The sequence below is a fragment of the Cicer arietinum genome, chromosome 7 (assembly GCF_000331145.2).
Source record: "Cicer arietinum cultivar CDC Frontier isolate Library 1 chromosome 7, Cicar.CDCFrontier_v2.0, whole genome shotgun sequence".
NCBI lineage: Eukaryota > Viridiplantae > Streptophyta > Magnoliopsida > Fabales > Fabaceae > Cicer > Cicer arietinum.
The window spans coordinates 2166998-2190197 of NC_021166.2; the positions used below are offsets into that span (position 1 = coordinate 2166998).

The 23200-nt window shown below is 27.1% G+C and overlaps 4 protein-coding genes and 1 long non-coding RNA gene across 6 annotated transcripts; 3 read left to right on the top strand and 2 right to left on the bottom strand.

Annotated features, from left to right (window-relative positions):
* Positions 1 to 573: 573 nt before the first annotated feature.
* On the bottom strand, positions 574 to 2158 carry LOC101490102 (probable xyloglucan endotransglucosylase/hydrolase protein 23). Its single transcript, XM_004507779.4, has 3 exons — positions 1703 to 2158; positions 1404 to 1597; positions 574 to 1159 (listed from the first exon to the last, which is right to left on the bottom strand). The coding sequence occupies exons 1-3, from the start codon at positions 1997 to 1999 to the stop codon at positions 760 to 762; spliced, it is 891 nt and encodes a 296-aa protein (XP_004507836.1). The 5' UTR covers positions 2000 to 2158; the 3' UTR covers positions 574 to 759.
* Positions 2159 to 4984: 2826 nt separating this feature from the next.
* On the bottom strand, positions 4985 to 7332 carry LOC101490426 (probable xyloglucan endotransglucosylase/hydrolase protein 23). 2 transcript variants are annotated; one of them, XM_004507780.4, is made up of 3 exons: positions 7052 to 7332; positions 6755 to 6948; positions 4985 to 5537 (listed from the first exon to the last, which is right to left on the bottom strand). In XM_004507780.4, the coding sequence occupies exons 1-3, from the start codon at positions 7316 to 7318 to the stop codon at positions 5141 to 5143; spliced, it is 858 nt and encodes a 285-aa protein (XP_004507837.1). In that variant the 5' UTR covers positions 7319 to 7332; the 3' UTR covers positions 4985 to 5140. The 2 variants fall into 2 exon arrangements, with proteins under 2 accessions (XP_004507837.1, XP_027192759.1); XM_027336958.2 differs by lacking the exons at positions 6755 to 6948; positions 7052 to 7332 and adding exons at positions 5827 to 6020; positions 6124 to 6281.
* Positions 7333 to 8470: 1138 nt separating this feature from the next.
* Positions 8471 to 9734, top strand: LOC101490746 (probable xyloglucan endotransglucosylase/hydrolase protein 23). Its single transcript, XM_004507781.4, has 3 exons — positions 8471 to 8885; positions 8979 to 9172; positions 9251 to 9734. Exons 1-3 carry the CDS (start codon positions 8601 to 8603, stop codon positions 9645 to 9647), a joined length of 876 nt encoding a protein of 291 aa, XP_004507838.1. The 5' UTR covers positions 8471 to 8600; the 3' UTR covers positions 9648 to 9734.
* Positions 9735 to 12783: 3049 nt separating this feature from the next.
* LOC105852451 (uncharacterized) lies at positions 12784 to 15364 on the top strand. The gene is made up of 2 exons (XR_001144302.3): positions 12784 to 13262; positions 15075 to 15364. It is a non-coding gene; the product is annotated as an uncharacterized lncRNA (long non-coding RNA).
* Positions 15365 to 16618: 1254 nt separating this feature from the next.
* LOC101491073 (CASP-like protein 2C1) lies at positions 16619 to 17736 on the top strand. The gene is made up of 3 exons (XM_004507782.4): positions 16619 to 16966; positions 17064 to 17205; positions 17286 to 17736. Exons 1-3 carry the CDS (start codon positions 16812 to 16814, stop codon positions 17535 to 17537), a joined length of 549 nt encoding a protein of 182 aa, XP_004507839.1. The 5' UTR covers positions 16619 to 16811; the 3' UTR covers positions 17538 to 17736.
* The last annotated feature ends 5464 nt before the right edge of the window (positions 17737 to 23200 follow it).

Consider the following 23200-nt stretch of genomic DNA (forward strand, 5'->3'; position numbering starts at 1 on the left):
AATCCCATACACTGTACTTTTTGTTGTATCACCCACCTCACTTTTTTTAAATTATTCTATTCGTGTTAAATACGTCAATTATAAAAATTGTAACTTAGAAATGTCAAAATTTTCAGTATATAAATCTAGAGTTTTGTTAATTTAAATATAAAACACTATATCAAATAACTAAATAATCCATGCAATATATTTTAATAATAAAAATGATAAGTTTCCAATTTGCATAGTTTTTAACCAGCTATTTCGTAGTTTATATAGAAAAATTAACTATTTCAAGCTAAATGTTTTATATCTTTTTCTACACATAATGGTTTAAAAATATCATTTACTTAGATACACATTAATTAATTTTAAATTTAAGAATTTTGTGTATTAGGCCTTGTTGACTGACTGACTGTGCTTGTATACGATTTTTCAGGCATCTTAGTTTTTAGTTTGGGGATTAGCCCTTTTGTTAAAAAAAATTAACTAATTAAGCTTATATTGATTAAAAGAAAATCAATCAAGCTTATGTATATTTTTTAAAATCAGAATGAAGATTATCATATATGCTTAAGATGTGAAAAATTGATATGACAAAAATAAAATAACTGTTATATAATGTGTAGTTACAAAGGTGATCTAGCTACAACAACACGTGATATTTTACATTGGAAATGAAAAAATAAATAAATAGTAATACAAAGAAACAAGGATTGAATATAAGACATAAAATAAAAGAATGATATGATACATAAAGTCGAAGTCCTATAGATAGGACTAAGAGTGAGTGCATTCCAATGGAAGACCTTGTGGAAATCTCTTCTTATCTGAACAGTAATTATAAATCATGTAGTTCTTCTGCACCCACCTCAGCCTCTGTTGACCAGTTGAATCCAACTCTTGTGATAACCATGATGCAGAGGAAGCAGGGGATTTTGATGATGTGCATGATGATTTTCCACTATTCCAAATACAAGCATTATCTGCATTGAAGTTTCTATAAGAAGCAGTGAAAGGAGCTTTGGACCAATCTGTTTTAATGAGTCCACCCCTTGTGGCCCAATCATCACCATTCCAAAGGCTTGAGTATATCCTCATTGCTTGCTTCTTAGGAAATGCTACTCCAATTGATTCCAAATTCTTGAATTCTCTAATTGGTGTCCCATCCACGGAAAATCTGAAATTAATTTCATTCAACACAACAATAAATTAATATTCTGTCATTTTAATTTTTAAATGTGTCGGACAATGTATGAATTTGAATTTAATCTATTGAAGTTATAAAATCAAACTTTGATAACTAAACTAACTTCACTAACAACTCATTTAGTTGCTTCAAATGCAAGTAATTAAAAATAATAATTTTTTTTTTTTAATCTTATAAGGATTGTATAGAAGAAATTAAGTTAGTATATACTTACACAATGAGTTGAGGGTTCCAGAGGATGGAATAGGTGTGAAAATCTGCAGTAGGGTCAAACCAAAGATGAAATTGTTGCTCCCTATTACCCTTTCCTTGGCTAAACACATTTGTGTGAAGTGTGTATGGCTGTCCACTCAAATTTCCCAAGAATTCAAAGTCAATCTCATCCCAGGCACCTCCTTTTGATGATAACTGAATTTGATAGAGCATACAAAATCCTCATCAGTAAAAAAAAAAAAAAACTGTTATAAGGTTGTAAATATATGAAAGTAAAATATGAAGTGGTAGGTAGCTTACATAATAGGCAGTGACAGTACCAGCAGAGTTGCCAGAAACAAGTTTAAGTTGCATATCGATTTTACCAAAAAGATATTGATTTTTGGATTGAAAGCCAGAGCCAGAGGCTTTGTCGAGAGAGAGAGTAAGAAGTTGGTCATTGTTGAGTATTTTGGCACGAGCATCTCCCCATGTAATTTGAAAGTGTTGGTTGAAGTTAGAAGAAGAAGAAGAAGAAGAAGAAGAAGGTAGAATGCAAATTAGGAGAGGAATAAAAAGCAGTAGTAAATAGTTAGAGCAAGTGGTAGAAGAAGGCATGATATGATGTTAATAAAAATAAATTAATAAAGTTGTGAATAAAAGGAAAGGTGAAGAATGGGATATATAGTAGAAAATGAGGGTGTGAATAATAAAAACGAAAGCTGTCAAAAGGTGAAAAGAGAGAGAGAGAGAGAAGCAACAAAGATTGTCGTATATGAATAGAAAAGAAAGAATTGGAGGAGAAGGCGGTTATATATTGGATTTAGGTATAAAGTGGATAAGATCACAGGTGAGGTGAGCGTTGCCAGACAGCAAGACACATTTGAATTTCAATTACCAAGAGGCACCTGCCTACCATATCTATATGCTATGCTGCTGCCTGCTGGATATACTTTCACTTCTTACCAAACTGCAATTATATCAATTTTAACTTTCTTCATTCATTTTATATTTTAATCATTCTTATTACATATATTAAATCACAAAATTCATTTTGCGGTCAAGGATTTGAGCTATATACATAACTTTTCAATACTTTCACAATCACACAAACACCTAAGTACGATAATTTTTTTATAAACTACTGTCATTCGTTTGTTTACGCAAAATTTATGAAATATTTGAGTTATAATTTAATTAATAAAAATTTATTATTTTATTTATTTTTATAAATCTTTAATTTTATGTAAACTAATAATATTAAGAAAATTTAAATTTTTTTATAATATAATTTTAAAAAATTATATTAATATTTTTTAAAAAAATTTATATTCTAATTACTCTACAATTTTATATTTATACTTTATGTCTATAATACTTAAATTCTTTAACTACTCTTGTAATTCTATTAAATATTTTTTTCTACTTTATTTTTATTTTCTACTTATGTTTTCCTTAAATCTATTAAATCTACTTTTTCTCGACTCTTATTTAAATTAAAATGAGTAATTTATAAAAAAAATTACAAAACTAAAATGCATAATCGTAATAATTTAACTAAAACTAATTAAATTAATTTAATATTTTTTTAGTTTCAAGTCTAAATTGAACTAAATCAATAAATCTGATATTTATTAATTTAAAATATAATTTCAAATAATTTTAAAATAGATTATTCAATATCCAAATTCAATAAATAATACTATGTCAATATTAATATATTTAATAATGTATTGTATTTAAATGTATTTTAATAATTATATATATTGTTTTTTCTTTATATTGTTGGGATAAAATTAATATCTAGTAATATATTATTTAGTAACTATCTCCAAAATTATCCTGTAACCAAATAATTTTTGATAAATTTTTGTAAAATCTATAATTTATGTTATTGCTTCATTTTAATGTGCAAAAACTCATCGTTTTGAAAGATCCTTGAAAGTCTCCAAACTTTTGGCCGAGCCTAAGTTGTATTTTTGAGAAGGAGTAATATTTGCAAGTGGATGTGACACGTTTATTGTAGCCAAGCCAAGCCAAGCCAACATGTGAGACAGAAAGTAGTAGTTCTGGTAATGGTTTGGTTGCGGCTTAGGTACGCGTCTCACCCAATAGCTTTCGTATTGTAATCAAATAATAAATTCTTCAAATTATTTATTTTAAGGAAGTGAAATTTTATCTAATATACAAGTACACCACCGCCATCGTTCATCAAACAGCTCAGGATAGGAGGACTAAATCCTACTACTAAAATAATACTCTTTAAATACTAGTAATATATTAACTTTATAATATTTATATTCATTACCTAAATCTTTTACTTTTCTGTGGACTACAGTTTTGTTGGATGAATTACAGATGTCATTTTTACTATAAAGAAATCCACGCTACAATTGTTATGGACTTCCCTGATTAAATTTAAGTGGTTTTGTTCTGTTTTTATTCTGTGATGAATTTTCTTGTTATGTCAAATAATAGACGAGAATGTTAATTTCTTTCATTCAAATTCCATCAATTTTCTTAGTGGGATAATTAATCATAAGAAAATGAATTAGACTTAACTTCTCCCGAGAGTCTTTTGCAGCCTGTTGTTTATTTATTTATGTGGATCAAATATGTATTTAATTTTTGTAATTATAATTTTTTTTTTGTAAGTTTTTTGTTTTTTGTTTACATATATATGTAAATATACTTTCGTTTTAAAACCGTTCTTCTGTTATAAAAATTCTAATATTATTTTGAAGCGTTCTTTTAAAAATGGAGATTAGATTTTGCAGTAAAATAAATTGTATGAAGATTCAATTATTGATCATTCGCTACAATTTTGCAATTTCACCACAATTTTTTTTTTCTTTCACTCAATTATTCCCCTTTATTTTACCATGGTCACTCTTCACTCTAAGCAAATCACATGAACGGGTTTAGCTCCTTTTAACATCGATTTTCTTCTCATTGTTAGGAGGAGCTTTTTGTCACATAATTTAAAAAATCGTCTTAGCGACATAACTTTTGTCATTTAATCTGGGTGATTTCTTTACACCAAGTGTGAAATTCTTGATTAAATTGAAGATGTCTTTGTGGATTTAAATTTGAGGTGATTGGGTTATTGATATTGTGTTGAATGAGAAGGAAGACTTTTGTTATACATTTTTCACAAACACTTGTGGAACCAAAAACATACTAACGGTGTTAGTGTTTTTATAATAGAAATTTGATAGTATTTTTGAAATATAAATTTGACGGAGAATTATTTTAAAATAAAACTATATTTATAAATATGTAAACCAAATAAAAAAACTTACGAATACTAAAATAAAAAAAAATGTTATAATTACAAAAACAAAAAACATATTTAAATCTTTATTTATTTTAGTTACAAGATTAAATAAATATATGGTTAATTTGTGAAATTAAGTATTATTTTTTAAATTTTTGGGCTATTTAAAAATGAGGACATTTGATGAGTTTTCATGATCTTGATAAATTTTGTTTTTTAAAATCATGAATGAATACAACTCTCTTCTTGATTTGCCTGATGCATATGTATAAGTATTGTCCTTAGATATCATTTATCTTTATATTTTATAATTTATAGCTATGGTCTTAGAAGAAACATAAATACATTAAGAAATAATTAACCATATAATAATAGGAATTGGATCCTTTATAATTGACTTATACAATGAATTAAAGAATATATTATCATGAAAATTACAATATAAGAAAAGAGAATACAATCCAAACTAAAAAAATTATCCCCTAAGCCATTTTGCATTCTTGAGGAAGTCCCTGAGGAAATCTTTTGATATCAGTACAATAATTATAGATCATGTAATTCTTCTGCACCCATTTGAGCCTCTCATGACTAGAAGAATCCAACTCCTCAGAGAACCAAGCATTATTAGTATTAGATTGTGTTGAAGAACTACAAGATGATTTTCCAGAAGACCAAGTGCATGCATTTGCATTGAAGTTTCTGTATGAAGCAGTGAAAGGTGCTTTGCTCCAATCTGTTTTAACAAGTCCTCCTCTTGTGGCCCAATCATCAGCATTCCAAAGACTTGAGTAGATTCTCATTGGTTGGTTTTTCGGGAATGGAACACCATTTGATTCCATGTTCTTGAATTCCCTAATTGGAGTTCCATCCACATAGAAACTGAAATACACAAAGAAATCATTAAGTTGCCTTCTTTTCATTTATTTTAAATTAGGGAATATGAAAATTATAATGAATTAAAGAATCAGTAATGATCATTTTATAAACATTCATGTTAAACTTTGTCTCTTGAGATTATAATAGTAAACTCTTACTACTAAAGTGATACTTAGTGAGAACTCAGCCATTTAGTTGCTTGTAACACAAGAAATGAAAAGAAAAAAAATCATGTTTTTTTTTTGTTTTCTTTGAGGATTGGATAGAAGAAATTTAGTTAGCATATACTTACACAATCTGTTGAGGATTCCAGAGGATGGAATAGGTGTGAAAATCTGCAGTAGGGTCAAACCAAAGATGAAATTGTTGCTCCCTATTACCCTTTCCTTGGCTAAACACATTTGTGTGAAGTGTGTATGGCTGTCCACTCAAATTTCCCAAGAATTCAAAGTCAATCTCATCCCAGGCGCCTCCTTTTGATGATAACTGAATTTGATAGAGCATACAAAATTCTCATCAGTAGAAAGAAAAAAACTGTTATAAGGTTGTAAATGTATGAAAGTAAAATACGATGTGGTAAGTAGCTTACATAATAGGCAGTGACAGTACCAGCAGAGTTGCCAGAAACAAGTTTAAGTTGCATATCGATTTTACCAAAAAGATATTGATTTTTGGATTGAAAGCCAGAACCAGAGGCTTTGTCAAGAGAGAGAGTAAGAAGTTGGTCATTGTTGAGTATTTTGGCACGACCCTGTATGAAGCAGTGAAAGGTGCTTTGCTCCAATCTGTTTTAACAAGTCCTCCTCTTGTGGCCCAATCATCAGCATTCCAAAGACTTGAGTAGATTCTCATTGGTTGGTTTTTCGGGAATGGAACACCATTTGATTCCATGTTCTTGAATTCCCTAATTGGAGTTCCATCCACATAGAAACTGAAATACACAAAGAAATCATTAAGTTGCCTTCTTTTCATTTATTTTAAATTAGGGAATATGAAAATTATAATGAATTAAAGAATCAGTAATGATCATTTTATAAACATTCATGTTAAACTTTGTCTCTTGAGATTATAATAGTAAACTCTTACTACTAAAGTGATACTTAGTGAGAACTCAGCCATTTAGTTGCTTGTAACACAAGAAATGAAAAGAAAAAAAATCATGTTTTTTTTTTGTTTTCTTTGAGGATTGGATAGAAGAAATTTAGTTAGCATATACTTACACAATCTGTTGAGGATTCCAGAGGATGGAATAGGTGTGAAAATCTGCAGTAGGGTCAAACCAAAGATGAAATTGTTGCTCCCTATTACCCTTTCCTTGGCTAAACACATTTGTGTGAAGTGTGTATGGCTGTCCACTCAAATTTCCCAAGAATTCAAAGTCAATCTCATCCCAGGCGCCTCCTTTTGATGATAACTGAATTTGATAGAGCATACAAAATTCTCATCAGTAGAAAGAAAAAAACTGTTATAAGGTTGTAAATGTATGAAAGTAAAATACGATGTGGTAAGTAGCTTACATAATAGGCAGTGACAGTACCAGCAGAGTTGCCAGAAACAAGTTTAAGTTGCATATCGATTTTACCAAAAAGATATTGATTTTTGGATTGAAAGCCAGAACCAGAGGCTTTGTCAAGAGAGAGAGTAAGAAGTTGGTCATTGTTGAGTATTTTGGCACGACCATCTCCCCATGTAATTTGAAAGTCTTGATAGAAATTGTTGGCAGCAGAGGCAATCGCAACCGTGGAGATTAGAAAGAGTAAGAAAGCAACTCTTGAATATGCCATTGAACTGATAGAAATTCAAATAATTTTGTATTTTATGATGATGATGATATTGCAAAGAGTGGGAAGTATTAATTTATAGGTTGAAAAATAAAAAGGAAAGTTAAGAGAAGGTTAAAAGGAAGGTGTAGTTTAGGACGGTGTGGTGTTAAGACTAAGAGTGGGTGAATTAGAATAAGAGGAGTGGGTAAAGATTGGCATAGTTAGCCGCCACCCCACCCGAATTATGATATCTAAAATATTATTATTATCATTCCACGCGGTTCTGCGTTAAATACTAGCATACCCAATTAATATCGCATCTTTCTTCTTTGCAACTTCCGGTTACATGAATTCTTATATTTCTTCTCTTTTTTTTTTTTTACTTAATTGTAATGATGTCATTTCACCCACTGAATAATGATTCAAAAATATGAAACCCGACTGGATATATTGATTAAGGGTTTTAGAGGACCTGGATACAGATGGCTTATTCACTGAGAAACACACGTGGTTCTAATGTGGTTGAAGGGAGCATTTTGACCAATATTTATTATCCATGACTTTAGGTTCTACTTATTGTCCATGTAAAAAAATTGACTTACCCACTGACTGAAAATTAATATCTAGTAATCCAGACAGAATGAATTGTGGTAAAAAAGAAAGGTAAAACTCCAAATAAACTACCTCTCTGTATCTAGTATCCTGCAAGAATTATCTGCTTGCCGTTTAAAACTGTAAGATTCTTTATTACTTGAGTCGGTGAAATTTCAAGGCGGTTATCATAATTTAGAATGATGATATGATGAAACCTGATAGTACATAATTCTAGAATGATGAAACCTATTCTTTCTCTGCCGCTGACTTTTAAAGCCAAGAAAGTGCGGTATACAGACGGTACTAGAAGCTACTTCGATTTTAAAATGCTCACAAGTTGTAGCACTTTGGATGAATCCTATTATCCTACAATTCAATAGCACAACACATGAAACATTGGTTCGGTTTAGTAGAATAAACATGATCAGTCATAGTCACTAATCACTCTGCGCCGTATGCGTATGTAAAATAGTGGCCACCCTATCAAGCACCACGTAATGGACCACTTAATTAAATTCCTAAACTATGAAGATTAACATTATTTATTATGCAAATGAAAACCCGATTGCTGTCATATCCCACTTTCATTTTTATTTATTATTAAATCAAACAATATTCCCATAAGCCTTATAGATTACTATAAATTGGAGCACACGAACTTTATGTTTCATCAATTTTCACACAAAATAACAATCGCATTTTATCACTTATGAAACCAATGGCTGCTATCTCTTCTGCAAATTATGCATTGCTTATGATTGTCATAACATTTTTACTATCTATAGCCTATGGTGGAAACTTATACCAAGATGTTGATATTACTTGGGGAGATGAGAGAGGTAAAATTATTAACAATGGTCAGCTTCTTACTCTGTCTCTTGACAGAGCCTCTGGCTCTGGCTTTCAATCCCACAATCAATATCTTTATGCGAAGATTGACATGCAAATCAAACTTGTCCCTGGAAATTCCGCTGGCACAGTCACAGCTTACTATGTCAGTTTCTCTTATTCAATCTTATAGATAGATATAGTAACACACTAACACCTTGTAAATAATAATATTTTTCTAAATTTATGCATCATGCAGTTACGTTCTGAAGGGTCATCTTGGGATGAGATAGACTTTGAATTTTTGGGAAATTTGAGTGGTGATCCTTATATAGTTCATACCAACGTGTACACACAAGGAAAAGGTGATAGGGAGCAACAATTCTATCTATGGTTTGACCCAACTGCAGATTTTCATACCTATTCCTTTCTGTGGAATTCTGCACATGTTGTGTAAGTTTGTATATTATATAAAATAATGAAAATTAAAAATATTTGCAGAAAATAAATAGACTCAAATTTACATTTCAGATTGTATATTGATGGAAGACCAATTAGGGAGTTGAAGAACATAGAGAGTGAAGGAGTTCCTTATCCAAAGAAGCAACCAATGAGATTATATTCAAGTATATGGAATGCTGATGATTGGGCAACAAGAGGTGGAGTTGTTAAAACAGATTGGACAAAAGCTCCATTTACAGCTTCTTTTAGGAACTTCAAAGCCAATGGTTGTGTTTGGTCCAATAATGGTTCTTCTTGCAACTCCAACTCTTCTAATAATGCTTGGTTATCTCAACAGCTTGATTTTACAAACCAGAAGATACTCAAATGGGTGCAGAAAAAATACATGATTTACAATTACTGCACTGATATTAAGAGATTCCCTCAAGGACTCCCTTTGGAATGCACTGTCCGCACCAAGTCATAAGAGAAAATACAAACTTTCTACTATACTTTATTGCTCTAACATGTGTGCATTTTTTTATTCGTTTCAATTTCAGACATTCTTTTTAAATATCTTTCAACGTCCTTTAAACAAATAAATGCGGTTCAAATAAATTTTTTGAAATTTGGACTAAAATTAAAATTTTAAAAAGGGTCAATCATCGACTTGAAAATTTATATATATATTGACAACTATAAAAACTTAATATTAATATGGAAAAAAATATTATTTAATTATAACTGGTTCCACTATAGTTCAACTCCAATTAAATAATTGAATTTTAAATCGTTGCCTCTACTAATTTAACAACCAATTATTATTCATATCATGTTATGAGCTATAGTTGTTTACATATATTTTCCTATAAAAAAAATGTTGTTTACGTCTTCTTTTTCATTATACTATATTTAGTTACATTTTTTTTCTTAATTACATTATCGGTTTTTTTATAACTAGTTATGTCAAAATTTATGTCATGGTTATACTACAATTGGAAGGCATCCTTGGCTAGAAACAGATTTAATGTGGAAACGAACGTCAAGTTATGAAGACAATTGTAATTAAATGCGTCACACACATTATTATATTAAAAATGTTATGTAGGGTTAGTAAGTGCTCTAAATACATTTTATTAAGGAATTAAAAGAAAAAATTTGTATTAAAAAAAATTCAAACTTTTAAATTATTAAATATATAAATCTTCGTATACTTTTGAAATAAAATTTTTTATATTTAGACTTTTAACGAGTATCTCAAAAGTATTTGCTAATATTTTTTTTTAATATTATATTGGGAATATTTTCATAATGCGGTGACACAAAAATTCGCTACAAACAAATAATTTAATAAATAATTACAATATAAGTAAATTAACATTATTTCGTATGTACAACTTAATTAATAGTTATAACACATTATGCAATGATTCAAATTCAAATTCGAATTTATAATTTTCTATTTCTTCTTACTTATAATTAATAATTATAACACGTTATACAATGAATCAAATTCAGAATTTTCTACTTCTCCCAACTTAGATGCTAATCTAACTATTAGATTATTTATATAAAAAAAACATGATTGTTCAATTACACGGTCTCAAGTTGGATTAGATATAAAACAAACAAGGATAATATTTCTAGATTAGGGTGACTACAGCTGCATGATCTACATTTGAAAAAAAACGATCCTATAATAAATTAAAGAAATAATTCAAAAAAAAAAAATGGACATGAAAACCTTGCTGCAGAGAATCTCAATTAAAGACCATATTTTATCTATAAATATCGTTTTGACATCTCAACTTAAAAATATTAATTAGCATTTATTTTTTTTTATTTCAGTTCTTTTATTTTAGATTAAAATAAAAGAAATTTGAGATAAAATAATCTATAAATTATTTATAGATTTATATGTGAAATAGAAGTTGACATGTGTTCTTTTCAAGCAATAAAATTTACTTTTCAACATAGTATAAAATGAATCTATAATGTCTAAAACATACATCATGGAAGGACATGTCAATAATGTACTTCTTCCAATTACTATTATAAATAAATAAAAACTACAACAAATCATATGGTGGAATTTGGCGAGTAATATAGAGATTAAAATGATAAAGGGATCTTGGATTATACACTTCTTCAATTGTAATTAAATGCGTCGTAGACATGATTATATTAAAAATGTTATGTAGGGTTTGTAAGTGCTCTGAATACATTTTATTAAAAGAAAAAATACTGTATTAAAAAAAATAAAATTCAAACTTTTAAATAATTAAATATATAAATCTTCATACACTTTTAAAATTAAATTTTTATATTTAGATTTTTAACGAGTATCTCAAAAGTATTTGTTAGTATTTTTCTCTAGTGATATATAGTGAATATTTTCATAATGCGGTGACACAAAAATCTGCCACAAATAAATAGTTTAACAAATAATTACAATATAAGTAAATTGACAATATAAATAAATTAATATTATTTCGTATGTACAACTTAATTAATAGTTATAACACATTATGCAATGATTTAGATTCCAATTCATAATTTTCTACTTCTCCCAACTTATATGTTAATCTAACTATTAAATTATTTAAATAAAAAAAACATGGTTGTTCAATTACACTGTTTGAAGTTGGATTAGATATGAAACAAACAAGGATAATATTTCTGGATTATGGTGACTACAGCTGCATGATCTACATTTGGAAAAAACGACCCTAAAAAATTAAAGAAATACTTCAAATAATATATATATATATATATATATATATATATATATATATATATAAAAACCTTTTTGCAGATAATTTCAAATAAAGACCATATTTTGTTTATAAACATCGTTTTGACATCTCGACTTAAAAATATTAATTAGTATTTTTCTTTTTTGGTTTTTTTATTTTAAATTAAAATAAAATAAATTATGAGATGAAATAATCTAAAAATTATTTATAGATTTATATGTGAAATAGAAATTGACATGTGTTCTTTTCAAGCAATGAGATTTACTTTTCAACATAGTATAAAATGAATTTATAATGACTAAAACATACATCATGGAAAGTGCATGTCAATAATGTACTTCTTCCGATTACTATTATAAATAAATAAAAACTACAAGAAATCATATGGTGGAATTTGGAGAGTAATATAGATATTAAAATAGGAAAGGGGTCTTGGATTATACACTTCTTCAATTGTAATTAAATGCGTCACATACATGACTATATTATAAATGTTATGTAGGGTTAGTAAGTGCTCTAAATACATTTTGAATCGTCTTGGTAATATTTCTAGAAACATTTTTCAATTGTTGTCTTTTTTCAAACAAAAAATTATATTTTTAAAATATTATTTAAAAAATTTAAAATTGATGAGATTTTTTGTTGGATGAATTATTTCAAATACATATTAAAATATTAATTTTTTATTAAAATTTAAAAGAAAAGTTTATTAACTTGTAAACAAAACAAAACCATTCTTATATTATTTATTATAATTTTCGCAAACTGTAAAAAAAGAAAAAGAGAAAATTTGGTTATTATTATTATTATTATCTTAAACAAAATGTAAAGAATAGGTTGTTGGTTTAAGATAGTAATAAACGGGTGGGAAACTGATTTAGAGATATTTTTATAGTTATTAAGAGATAAAGATTGGAAGTGAGAATATAGAAAAGAGTGGAAATATATAATTAGTTTACTAAGTGTATTTGGCATTGGCAGTACCCACACTAGTCATCATTGAGAAGATGAGCGAGAATGAGAGAGTAGATTTGGAAAAGGAAAACCCATTTTCTACACCTCCAATTTAAGAGAGTGAAAAGTCCCTTTTTGTCATGGAGGAAGATATGAGTGGTTTTAGTTTATGTGGAGTGAAGAATATTAAAGGAAAATTCAATAAAGTTAGAGATTTTGGGGTCATCTATTCATGGGGATTTTGACAGGAAAATAGAAACCCTCTATCGTCTCTTCCTTTTCCATCTACCCTTTCACCCAAAACTCTACAACCCCTAAACCATCCTGACTTTGCCATCGACCTTCCGGCAACCCGCCACCCTCGTTCCTTCTTTCTCAATCGTTTAGTTATGGTTCGTATCTATTCATCCTTACCAACTTTTTTCTCTTATTTATTCTTCTTTTATGTTGTTTCAATGGTTGTTTTCATTCTTATTTTTAACATTTCAGTTTGGTTTTGATTTTTTGTTGTTGTGTTGTTTCATCGAATTATTGTTCTTCTATTATGTTGATTTTTTTTCAAACATTGTGCCTATTTTGTGGAGGAGGAGAAGGGATTTTTTTCAAAAATTGTGACTTGCTTTTTTCCTCTTATTTGAGATTGCTTTTCATGTGGTTTTTGCATTGTAGCCTTGAAATCGTGACTTGCAAATCATTATTGGATCTGCCTGATTTTCCTTTTATTTTTAAAGTTTCTTTTGTTTATTGACAATTTACTATGTAAACAGCAGTAAAGATTTCTTTCCACACAATAATAGTTATTGACTTGATCTTTAGTGGCGTCTAATTTGTTGTAGTAGGAGTAGATATCATGGAAACAGCAGTAAAGATTTTTTTCCATATGCAAAAGTGAACCTTTACCACAATCACAACACTATGATGCTTGATTATTAAGAGTAGTTGAGATGGACGAAATAAGAAAAATAGTAAAAACAGGTTATGCATGCCTTAATCACTCTATGTAAAGAGAAAGTTAGCTTGTTTCACACATACACATACATTTTCTGATCAATTAACTCTATTCGAGTCAGTCTTTAGTTGAACCGTCACAAAATATATACATGTCAAATTGTCAATGTCTCAATACTACTGAACTCTTATTTAGTTTAAAAGGATTGCTGTAAGAAATGAAGTCAAAAATTGTCAATGTCTCAGTACCACTTAACTCTTGTTTGATACTTACAAGGATGATATTGTATAGTCTTTCATAGCTCTTTTCTTTTGGTAAGTTTAGGACCTAGCTTATTTGGCTTGTTGAATATGAACTATAAAAATGCATATTAAAACTAATCATGAAAAGATGTATATACAGATGTATAACTTTTTTACGTCTTGACTTAAATAGGCTAGTTAAAAGTTTATGGAGTACTTTCTATTTTTATTTGATTTGAGAAGTAGAACAATGAGGGAAAAATGAAAGATACACTTTGAATTAAGGTAGAGGAATAATGCATGAAAGAGTTAATTTGTTTGAGTTATGATGTGGTTTGGTGTTATTCTTTCTATATTCTTGTTATGTAATAGTAATGTTATCCTCTAAGTATTGGCTAATTGTTACTTTCATGATCACTTGAGTTCATCCTTCCATTTGTTTACTTTCAAGATCACTTGAGTTCATCCTTCCATTTGTTTACTTTCAAGATCACTTGAGTTTTGCCTTTAAATGTGTATAATGTCATCTTTAATTCATTTTTTTTATATTAATCTATTAGCTTTATAATTCTTTTTTAAGTACCTATTCCCTTATAGGCTTATAGTCCTAAATTGATATCTTTTTAGTTAACCTAACATGATAAAGAAGGATTGAGTTTGATCTAAATTATTATTGTCGGTGAATTTGAAAACTGATCATAAGTTCTGGTTTTAGTTTTGTTTCATTGTTGAGTTCTGTTTCTGTTTGCATTCTATTTTGCATGCAATTTTGTTTGTGTGTTTTACTCGTATTTTGTGCAGTTCTATTTTGCTTGCTGTTTGTGGTGATGCTTATGTCGAGCTATGTTTTGCATTTTTGAGTTTTTGCTTGCGTTCTGTTTCTGCCCAGTTCTGTTTTTGTTTGCGTTTTTTATGCAATTCTGTTTTGCGTGCATTTTTTGTTTATGTTCTGTTTCTGATTGTGAGTTCTGTTTCATCATTTATTATTGTTCTTATTTTATTATGCACCAAAGTGTCAATGAAGATGATGAAAATGATGATTATTTCAAGATGACGATGAAGGAGATGAATTTGAAGAGGATGACATAAATGACAAATTTGAAAGAGAACGATGTAGATGATAAATACGAAGAAGACACACTTGAATGATTTAGATGATGATTTTAGATTATGGTTTTTTGGATAATGTTTTTTTTATTATGCATGTACTTGATTGAAGCATCATAACTTTAACAAACTATATATTTTGCTAGACGTACTTTAAGTATTAAACTTTATTAAATTATGTTAGACAATTTGTTTATTTCAATTTATTTAAATACAACTTTGATAATAATTTGTGTTAAAGTTGCATTATGTTTTCCTTAGTTCAATTTGTGTCTGGAATTAAATTGATTATATACACAAATTTATTATCATAAAATAATGGCAAAATATCTAATTTATGATTTGAATTAAAATAATAGAAAAATGAAAAATTATTTTACATATATGAATACAGTTTAAAATTGTTGTCTACAAGCTCTAACAATATTTTATCAATGTTCTTATTGTGTTGCCTTAATCACGTTGAAAAATGGTTCCCTATTCTCATAGTTTAGGCAATATTTATAAATAATGTGTCCAAAAGTGTGAGAGAAATGTTGCCAAAGATACGCTTGCATATAAGACACGTGACTCAAATTCGAATTCAGAATTTTCTACTTCTTTCAACTTATACGTTAATCTAACTATTAAATTATCTAAAAAATATAATATTCGAATTCAGAATTTTCTACTTCTTTCCACCACTCATATGTTAATCCAACTATTAAATTATCTAAAAAAAAAAAAAATCTAGATTAGAGTGACTACATCTGAAAAAAAAAAAAAAGAGAAAGATATGGATATCAAAACCTTGTTGCAGAGAATCTTAATTAAAGATCATATTTTGTCTATTAATATCTTTTTGACATCTCGACTTAAAAATATTAATTAGCATTTATTTATTTTAATTTTGGTTCTTTTATTTTAGATTAAAATAAAAGAAATTATGAGATAAAATAATCTAGAAATTATTTATAGATTTATATGTGAAATAGAAGTTGACATGTGTTCTTTTCAAGCAATGAAATTTACGTTTCAACATAGTATAAAATGAATCTATAATGACTAAAACATACATCATGGAAGGACATATCATGGAAGGACATGTAAATAATGTACTGCTTCCAATTACTATTATAAACAAATAAAAACTACAGCAAATCATATGGTGGAATTTGGAGAGTAATCTAGAGATTAAAGTGATAAAGGGGTCTTGGATTATACACTTTAATAAAATATAACAATTAACATTAACCATTTAAAAACCCCTATTTTGACGGTTAATTAAAAATTGCATTAAATATTTTGAATTAATTATTTTTTTTGTTATTGACTAATATTTGATATTTTTCAATTAAAATAAAAACAATTAGTGAAATATATTTATTTATTTTGTATGTCGATATTCTCTTATAGCTCTCACATATCTACGTTTCTTTAATAGTACATTCAATGAGACGTGTAAGCAGTTAAACATCATTAATAGAGATTTGGTAGTTGTTGAAATATTGATTTCCATTTTCCACTATCCCCTTGGATTATTTCCCAACCAATATTACTCTACGACTACTAGTATAGTGTAGTATCATCCATGTTACAAGAAGTATACAAATATATATACCTTACATCCAATTAATTTAATAATTTGGGGCTGAAATTAAGAAATGGAATTCCGAATGGCAAGAGGAGAAATATTGCTAAGAGTGTTAGCGATATTGTTCTTACTATTAACAGCTTGTTTAGTTGCTTTTGATACCGAAACGAAGCTTCTACTATTTGTTGAGAAGAAAGTTACCTATAAGGACTTGGATGTCCTCAAGTAAAATCCTCACTCTTTATCTTTTTGTTATCCAATTTTATTTTATGTGGCAATATATACTTTGATTTAGAATTAGGAATTGTATATTTCTTTTTAGGATCTTGGTGTATATTACATCTACGGTTGCTGGATATAATATGCTTCAATTATGCAAATACTCATTCTCAGCTTGTCCTACATGGAGCTTCAAAGGCTCTGATTATAATTACATGGCTTGGATTAGTTTGTTAGTAGATCAGGTAAATTGTTTTTATAATTACATATATGGTGAAAGGGGGAAATGTGATATTTGCAATGATTTGACGAAATTGAAAAACAGATTGGTGTGTACTTGACATTGGGGTCAAACAGTGCAGCATTTGAAGCCGCAATGTTCGCATATAATGGATCAGAAGCGTTCCAGTGGATGAAGGTATGCGACAAATACAGCAGATTCTGCAATCTAATTGGAGTGGCATTGTTATGTGGCTATGTAGCATCAATATTAATGGCTCTCATATCAACTATCTCAGCCTATAAAGTTTTTAGGATCTACTCTCCAAACTGCTTCATGCGTTTCAAGACCAAATAATCATCAATTACCTTTTTTTCATTTCAATGCATAATTTTAAGAAAATATCGTGCGTGAGTGATGGATATATTAGCTTGCAATTTCTTTTTCTTTTTTATAATCATTTGTTTGCATTTCTCTCTTTTACTGAGTTTTTACCTTTCATCGTTTAAAGTACTTTTTGCGGAATATATTGGGACTCAACTTTTTCTCTCTCTCTTTAATTATTCTTTTCTCTCTTACTTTTTTATCTCTATTTTTTATTTTAAAATGAAATAAAAAAGTGAAGAGAGTGACTTGGAGGTTGAGAAACTAAATCCAAATATATTTTCAAATGTCAACTTTTGTCTTTATGCAGTATTTGGATATTATTTTTTTTCTTATTATAAAATTTGATCCAGCACTATTGAAGTTTTCAATCGTAATTATTTTTCTACTAATCTTCGACACATGGAAACAATTTTAATTAGTTGGAAGTGTTTTTATGAGGGATGGGTCAAATTCAATTGTGATAAGACGTTCAAAGAAAATGAAAATCGTGTAGGTTGTGGTGGTTTTCTTCGAGATACTAATAGAAATTAGAAAGTGGCTCAAAGGTTTTGTGCACGAGATTGGAGATTGTGTCTTCATGGCAAAAATGTGGAGTTTGTTTGTACTTGGGTTTGAAGTTAACTTGGCATGACAGAATTTGTATTGTGTAAAAAGTGATTATAAATTGTTTATTGACATGATTACAAATAATTACAAAATTAATGAGACTATTTGTTCGATGATTCGACGTATTCAAAATCTCTTGAACCTAACACATTCTAATTCACCGTAGATTTTTTAAATTTTATTGTTTTGGAAGAGCCTTCCAAGTGAGTTTAATAATCTCATTTTCTTAATGATATTTTTTGGATTGCATGTGTAAGAATGTTTGTTTAACTAGTTAGTTTGGTTAATTTTGGGTTTTGCCCTCTAATGTAAAAAAAACATATATGAAAGATCATCATTGATTTTCGTACCATTTTTTTTTTGGATTTTCATACCATTTTACTTTGATTATTTGGTAATTTTTCAAGTATTAATTGAAAAAAACATATGCATAACAATTGATAAATTTATAAATGGATAGATTATATAAGAAGATATTACTAACATGATCACAATCTATATAATTTGTTAACTAAATTTCAGTACTTTTTGTAATAATGTAAAAATTTCAGCATGCAAATAACATTATGCAAATTTCAGCAGCTAATAGTAATACTGTAAATCTACATTATTGTTTCAAATATTTGGTGGTATATTTTTTATTTTTGTAATAAAAAATTAATGTAATTTACCATTATAATGTTATTGTTGAGACAAAAAAAGTCAAGTTATCGTTTTAAAATATTGTAGTTTAAATAATGTTAAAAATACAATTCAAATTAAAAAATAAGGTTTCTTTATAATTTTGAATTTTTTTTTATTTTTGTCACTTAAGACGAAATTATATTCTGTTTTTACATCTTCTCTAATCTTATTTTGAAAGTTTTAAGCAATATTATGTTCCGAATGATCCCTTGTGGTAAATAACAAACAAATGAATTGAACTTGTTTTGTCTATTATTGACAATAATTTCTTAAAATTTGTTTAAATATGGCAAAAATTTATTATACCACAATACCTAAAATCATTAATAAAAAAAGTTAAAAGTACGTATGATTTAATACAATAAAACACATTAATAATGAAAAAAACTTATATCTACTTAAATATGTATTAGTCAATTAGGCTTAATAGAATTTTTAATGGTGTAAAATGGTGAATCATTATATAAATAAATAAAAAAACAATGCCTACTAAGAAAAATAAATTAGTAAATTTTACTTTTCATAATACAAAATTGTAAGTTTAATCAAGCTAAATTACAATGATAAGGTTTAATGCAATCACATTTATGTAATCATGAGGTGTTAAAAAAATAATAAACATTTTTTTTTAGTTATTAACTTTTTGAATGTCAAAAAATATGGTCTTGATAATTTGATTAAGAAGTAAGTAAAGTCTAATCAATATAAATCAACTTGATGAAATTTTCTTTTTTATATTTTGTTTCATTTCAGGTATATTTTGATATAAAATAAATCAATATTAAGTTTAGTAATTATTATATTTTGTAGAATTAATTATTTCTTTTAAATCATGTTTTAAGTGTAAAAGATCCATCTTCGTGTTTTAGATGTATATTTTCAAACGAGAAAAAAATGTATTTTTATTTTAAAATATATTTTCAATCGTCATAGTTTTTTCTAAAGTTTATTTTTTATGTTTGCAAAAGTGAAAAAAGAAGCTATTGAGAATATCTAGTAAAAAAAAAAAACAGAAGCTGTCAAAATTTCATTTCGCAGCTCGTTCTTTCTTTAGCATGGACAGATGGACCTAACGTTATTTACGTACAAATGATTTAAATAGTTACTTTCTGCGTGTAGACTATTTTTCACTATTAATTTTTTTAACTTTCTTTCTTTCAATTTTGCTCTTATTTAAAAATATAGATAGCATCTGTTTGTTACAACTTATTATAAAAACAGTTTTAAGATATTTTCTTTTTTTTATAACTTTTGAAAAACCCAAAATATTAAAATAGTCTAAAAGTTAATTGAAATAAAAAAGTTATTTTAAGTAGCTTTTATAAAAATTGTTTTTTATAATTAATTTTATTTTTTAAAACTGCTATGATAAATAAATACAAAATAATATCTATTTTTCTAAAAAAGGTTATAAATAATTTTTAAAGTATAGATAATAATTTTTTTTTAAAATGCATAACAAACGGAGCTATAATTGAGGGTAGGATTGAGTTGTCTCTTTGGCAAATATATATTAAGTAAGTAGACTAGCTTAACTAAAATGGAGAGAATAGATAAATTGATCCTTTAAATTATAAGTATTGGTTAAATTAATATTTAAATTTATAAATGAATAAAAAAATTGAAATTGTAAAATAGTAATTAAATTAGTTTATATTAATTAATTTTTTATCGTTAAACATCATGATATAACATGCTAATTGAATATTTTATTTTTTTTATGTTGATCTCATATTAATGTCATCGCAACATTGATCTCATATTTAAATATTTTATGAATTAATTTATCAATTATTAATTGATATATAATTACAATTACTCACAAAATTATCTATGAAATTACAAAATTTCATCAGCAAATTTGTCTCAGGAAAAAAGAATGTAATATCAATATAAATAAACTATATATTCAATTATAATATCACATCAAAATATTTAACGACAAACATATAAATAAAAACTATTTTAAATAATATTTTATAATTTTAATAATATAATTATCAATACACAAAATGTAAGGATCAGTTTAATAGAGGTTTACAATTTCAATTTGAATATTCACTCTCGAAATTGGCTAGCCCCTTATCAAATTGTAAGTGACAATCCGATGCATAACTAACTAACGAAAGGATTGAATAAAAAAGCATGACTATGATGGAAAGGAAATCAAGTCTTCTAGGTAACGGAATTAAAGAAAAGAAAAACACAAATTCAGAAAAAAGAGGAACATAATCTTAGATTATATCTTCGCATGAAGAAACATGGGTTCATCTAAAATAAACGAAAATGACAGACTACTAGTAAGTAAATAATCAAATTAAGTGGTATCACATAATTTGACATGGCTTTATTACTTGTTGGATACAGCATTTTATTTGTTCCATTATCACACTAGCTAGTAAAAGCGATTTGATTTAACATTTCAGTGTCCGTTACGTGCTAAATTCTTTTGCCGTTGTTTTGCTTCACCGAACATCATTCGTGAGTTTAGTTTGACTTCAGTAGAACATCTACAAGACTGAAACCATTACACTGTTTGGAATGACACAAATAATATTAAGGAAAAGTTTGAAAGAGGAAAAAAACACAAAAATAAAAAACTTTATTATTGTTTAGCTTAGGAATGAAGGGAGAGAATCTAATGGCCCAATAACTTTTAATTGTAAGAAAAATCTAAAACAAGTCTTAATATATATAAGTGGTGTGTTTGTATGGACGATGGATTTCCTATGACCGTGCGTCAATATAAAAATTACAATTTGCTTCACATATATTGTGTTCTACATAGGGACCGACTTTGGACATTGCATATAATAATAGTATATTTTTAATATACTTTTAGAATGACAACCTAAAAAATGGTAAATATTATAAAAATTAAGGATATCTATAAAATACCCAGTTACTTATATATGTTCCCAAAAACAAACAGTTATTTTGAAAATAGGTGAATTTAATTTCACTCTAATAGTCTTAATGTTTTGTAAAAAAAAATAAGAGGAAAAAAGTAATTTATTAAAAGAGAGCAAATTAATTATTTATATCTAAAAATCTGATAAACGAATATCTAAACTTTACTTTAAATAAATTTTACAGCATGAAATCATTAATAAATAACACAAATTTTCACATTCTGATTGATATAGTTGTCAATATTTTGAATGATGTTTAATGGATGCATTTTTATTTAATATATATAATAGTCGACCTCTCCTATTGTTTATTTTTGGTTCCGCCCTTACTCTTACATGCATTTGAACGATATTTTAAGGCCAATCCAAATAAAGGTGTGATCTTTTTGTCTGTATATAGAGTTTTTATTTATTTATTATTAAATCAATGATAAATCAAATTTAGAAGAATATTTTATGGGGCCACTTAAGATTCATTTCCTCTTAAAGCATAGAAATCTCTCCAATTAAAACACAAATACAATAAGTCCGTTCAAAGTATTTTATATTATTTTGATGTTTAAATATATATTTTTGTCCTTTTATATCATTTATCTAATATCATTTTGGTGTTTTATATATTTTTTTTTTTTGTCTTTTATGAGTGATAAATATTTTTCTCTCTCTCACATTTACCTTTATAAATGGTTGTATGGATATTGTCATGGTTTATTGAGGTATGGTATTGAATCAATTATAAAGTTAAATTTATAATCTTAACAAGACACAGATGAAGATAAAAAGAATATTCATAAATATTTTTCATTTCAAAAATTTTACATTTATTTCTAAATATATTAAAATAATTTTTTTAAATATAGATCATTTATTAAATCGTGTGAATGTTTTATTGAAACATATTATAGTACGAATGTATTGATAGTTGTTGGAAGAAATATCAATGATTAAATATTATTGTAGTTGAGGATTATTATAAAAAGAATTAACGTAAATTACTTATAACAGTTATAAGATGAAAATTAATCAATAAACACGATAAAAAGATTAAAAAAATATTAAATAAAATATAATTATTACTTTTGTCATTTTACAAATAACTATTTTTTCTTACTTCTCACTTTTTATACAATAAAATAAGAAATCAAATAAGAGAAGATAAGTTTTTTACCTTTCTTCCAATTTTCTCTCCTACCAAATACTCAAAAAATTATCTCATTTTTTACTCAATTTTTCCTTTTCATTTCACTTTTTTTTCTAAATCAATCATATCATTATGTTGTGGACAGATACAAGATATACTAATGTGTAAAATGTTTCTTAAAATGAAATATTTTACATAAAAAAATGAAATATAAAAGTTAGATCGAAGAAGTTTGACCGCTTTATGCTCGGTCTTTTAAGGTGTATATTAATATTTGGTTTGTGGTATCG

What these genes read in the sequence shown, in the direction of transcription:
- LOC101490426 (XM_004507780.4), bottom strand. Translation starts at nt 7,318, where the DNA reads ATGGCATATTCAAGAGTTGCTTTCTTACTCTTTCTAATCTCCACGGTT. An exon ending in GTACTGTCACTGCCTATTAT is followed by an intron (nt 6,949 to 7,051) that starts GTAAGCTACTTA and finishes TATCAAATTCAG; the next exon opens with TTATCATCAAAAGGAGGCGC. An exon ending in TGGAATCCTCAACAGATTGT is followed by an intron (nt 5,538 to 6,754) that starts GTAAGTATATGC and finishes TGTGTATTTCAG; the next exon opens with TTTCTATGTGGATGGAACTC.
- LOC101491073 (XM_004507782.4), top strand. Translation starts at nt 16,812, where the DNA reads ATGGAATTCCGAATGGCAAGAGGAGAAATATTGCTAAGAGTGTTAGCG. An exon ending in AAGGACTTGGATGTCCTCAA is followed by an intron (nt 16,967 to 17,063) that starts GTAAAATCCTCA and finishes ATTTCTTTTTAG; the next exon opens with GATCTTGGTGTATATTACAT. An exon ending in TTAGTTTGTTAGTAGATCAG is followed by an intron (nt 17,206 to 17,285) that starts GTAAATTGTTTT and finishes ATTGAAAAACAG; the next exon opens with ATTGGTGTGTACTTGACATT.
- LOC101490102 (XM_004507779.4), bottom strand. Translation starts at nt 1,999, where the DNA reads ATGCCTTCTTCTACCACTTGCTCTAACTATTTACTACTGCTTTTTATT. An exon ending in GTACTGTCACTGCCTATTAT is followed by an intron (nt 1,598 to 1,702) that starts GTAAGCTACCTA and finishes TATCAAATTCAG; the next exon opens with TTATCATCAAAAGGAGGTGC. An exon ending in TGGAACCCTCAACTCATTGT is followed by an intron (nt 1,160 to 1,403) that starts GTAAGTATATAC and finishes AATTAATTTCAG; the next exon opens with ATTTTCCGTGGATGGGACAC.
- LOC101490746 (XM_004507781.4), top strand. Translation starts at nt 8,601, where the DNA reads ATGAAACCAATGGCTGCTATCTCTTCTGCAAATTATGCATTGCTTATG. An exon ending in GCACAGTCACAGCTTACTAT is followed by an intron (nt 8,886 to 8,978) that starts GTCAGTTTCTCT and finishes TGCATCATGCAG; the next exon opens with TTACGTTCTGAAGGGTCATC. An exon ending in TGGAATTCTGCACATGTTGT is followed by an intron (nt 9,173 to 9,250) that starts GTAAGTTTGTAT and finishes TTTACATTTCAG; the next exon opens with ATTGTATATTGATGGAAGAC.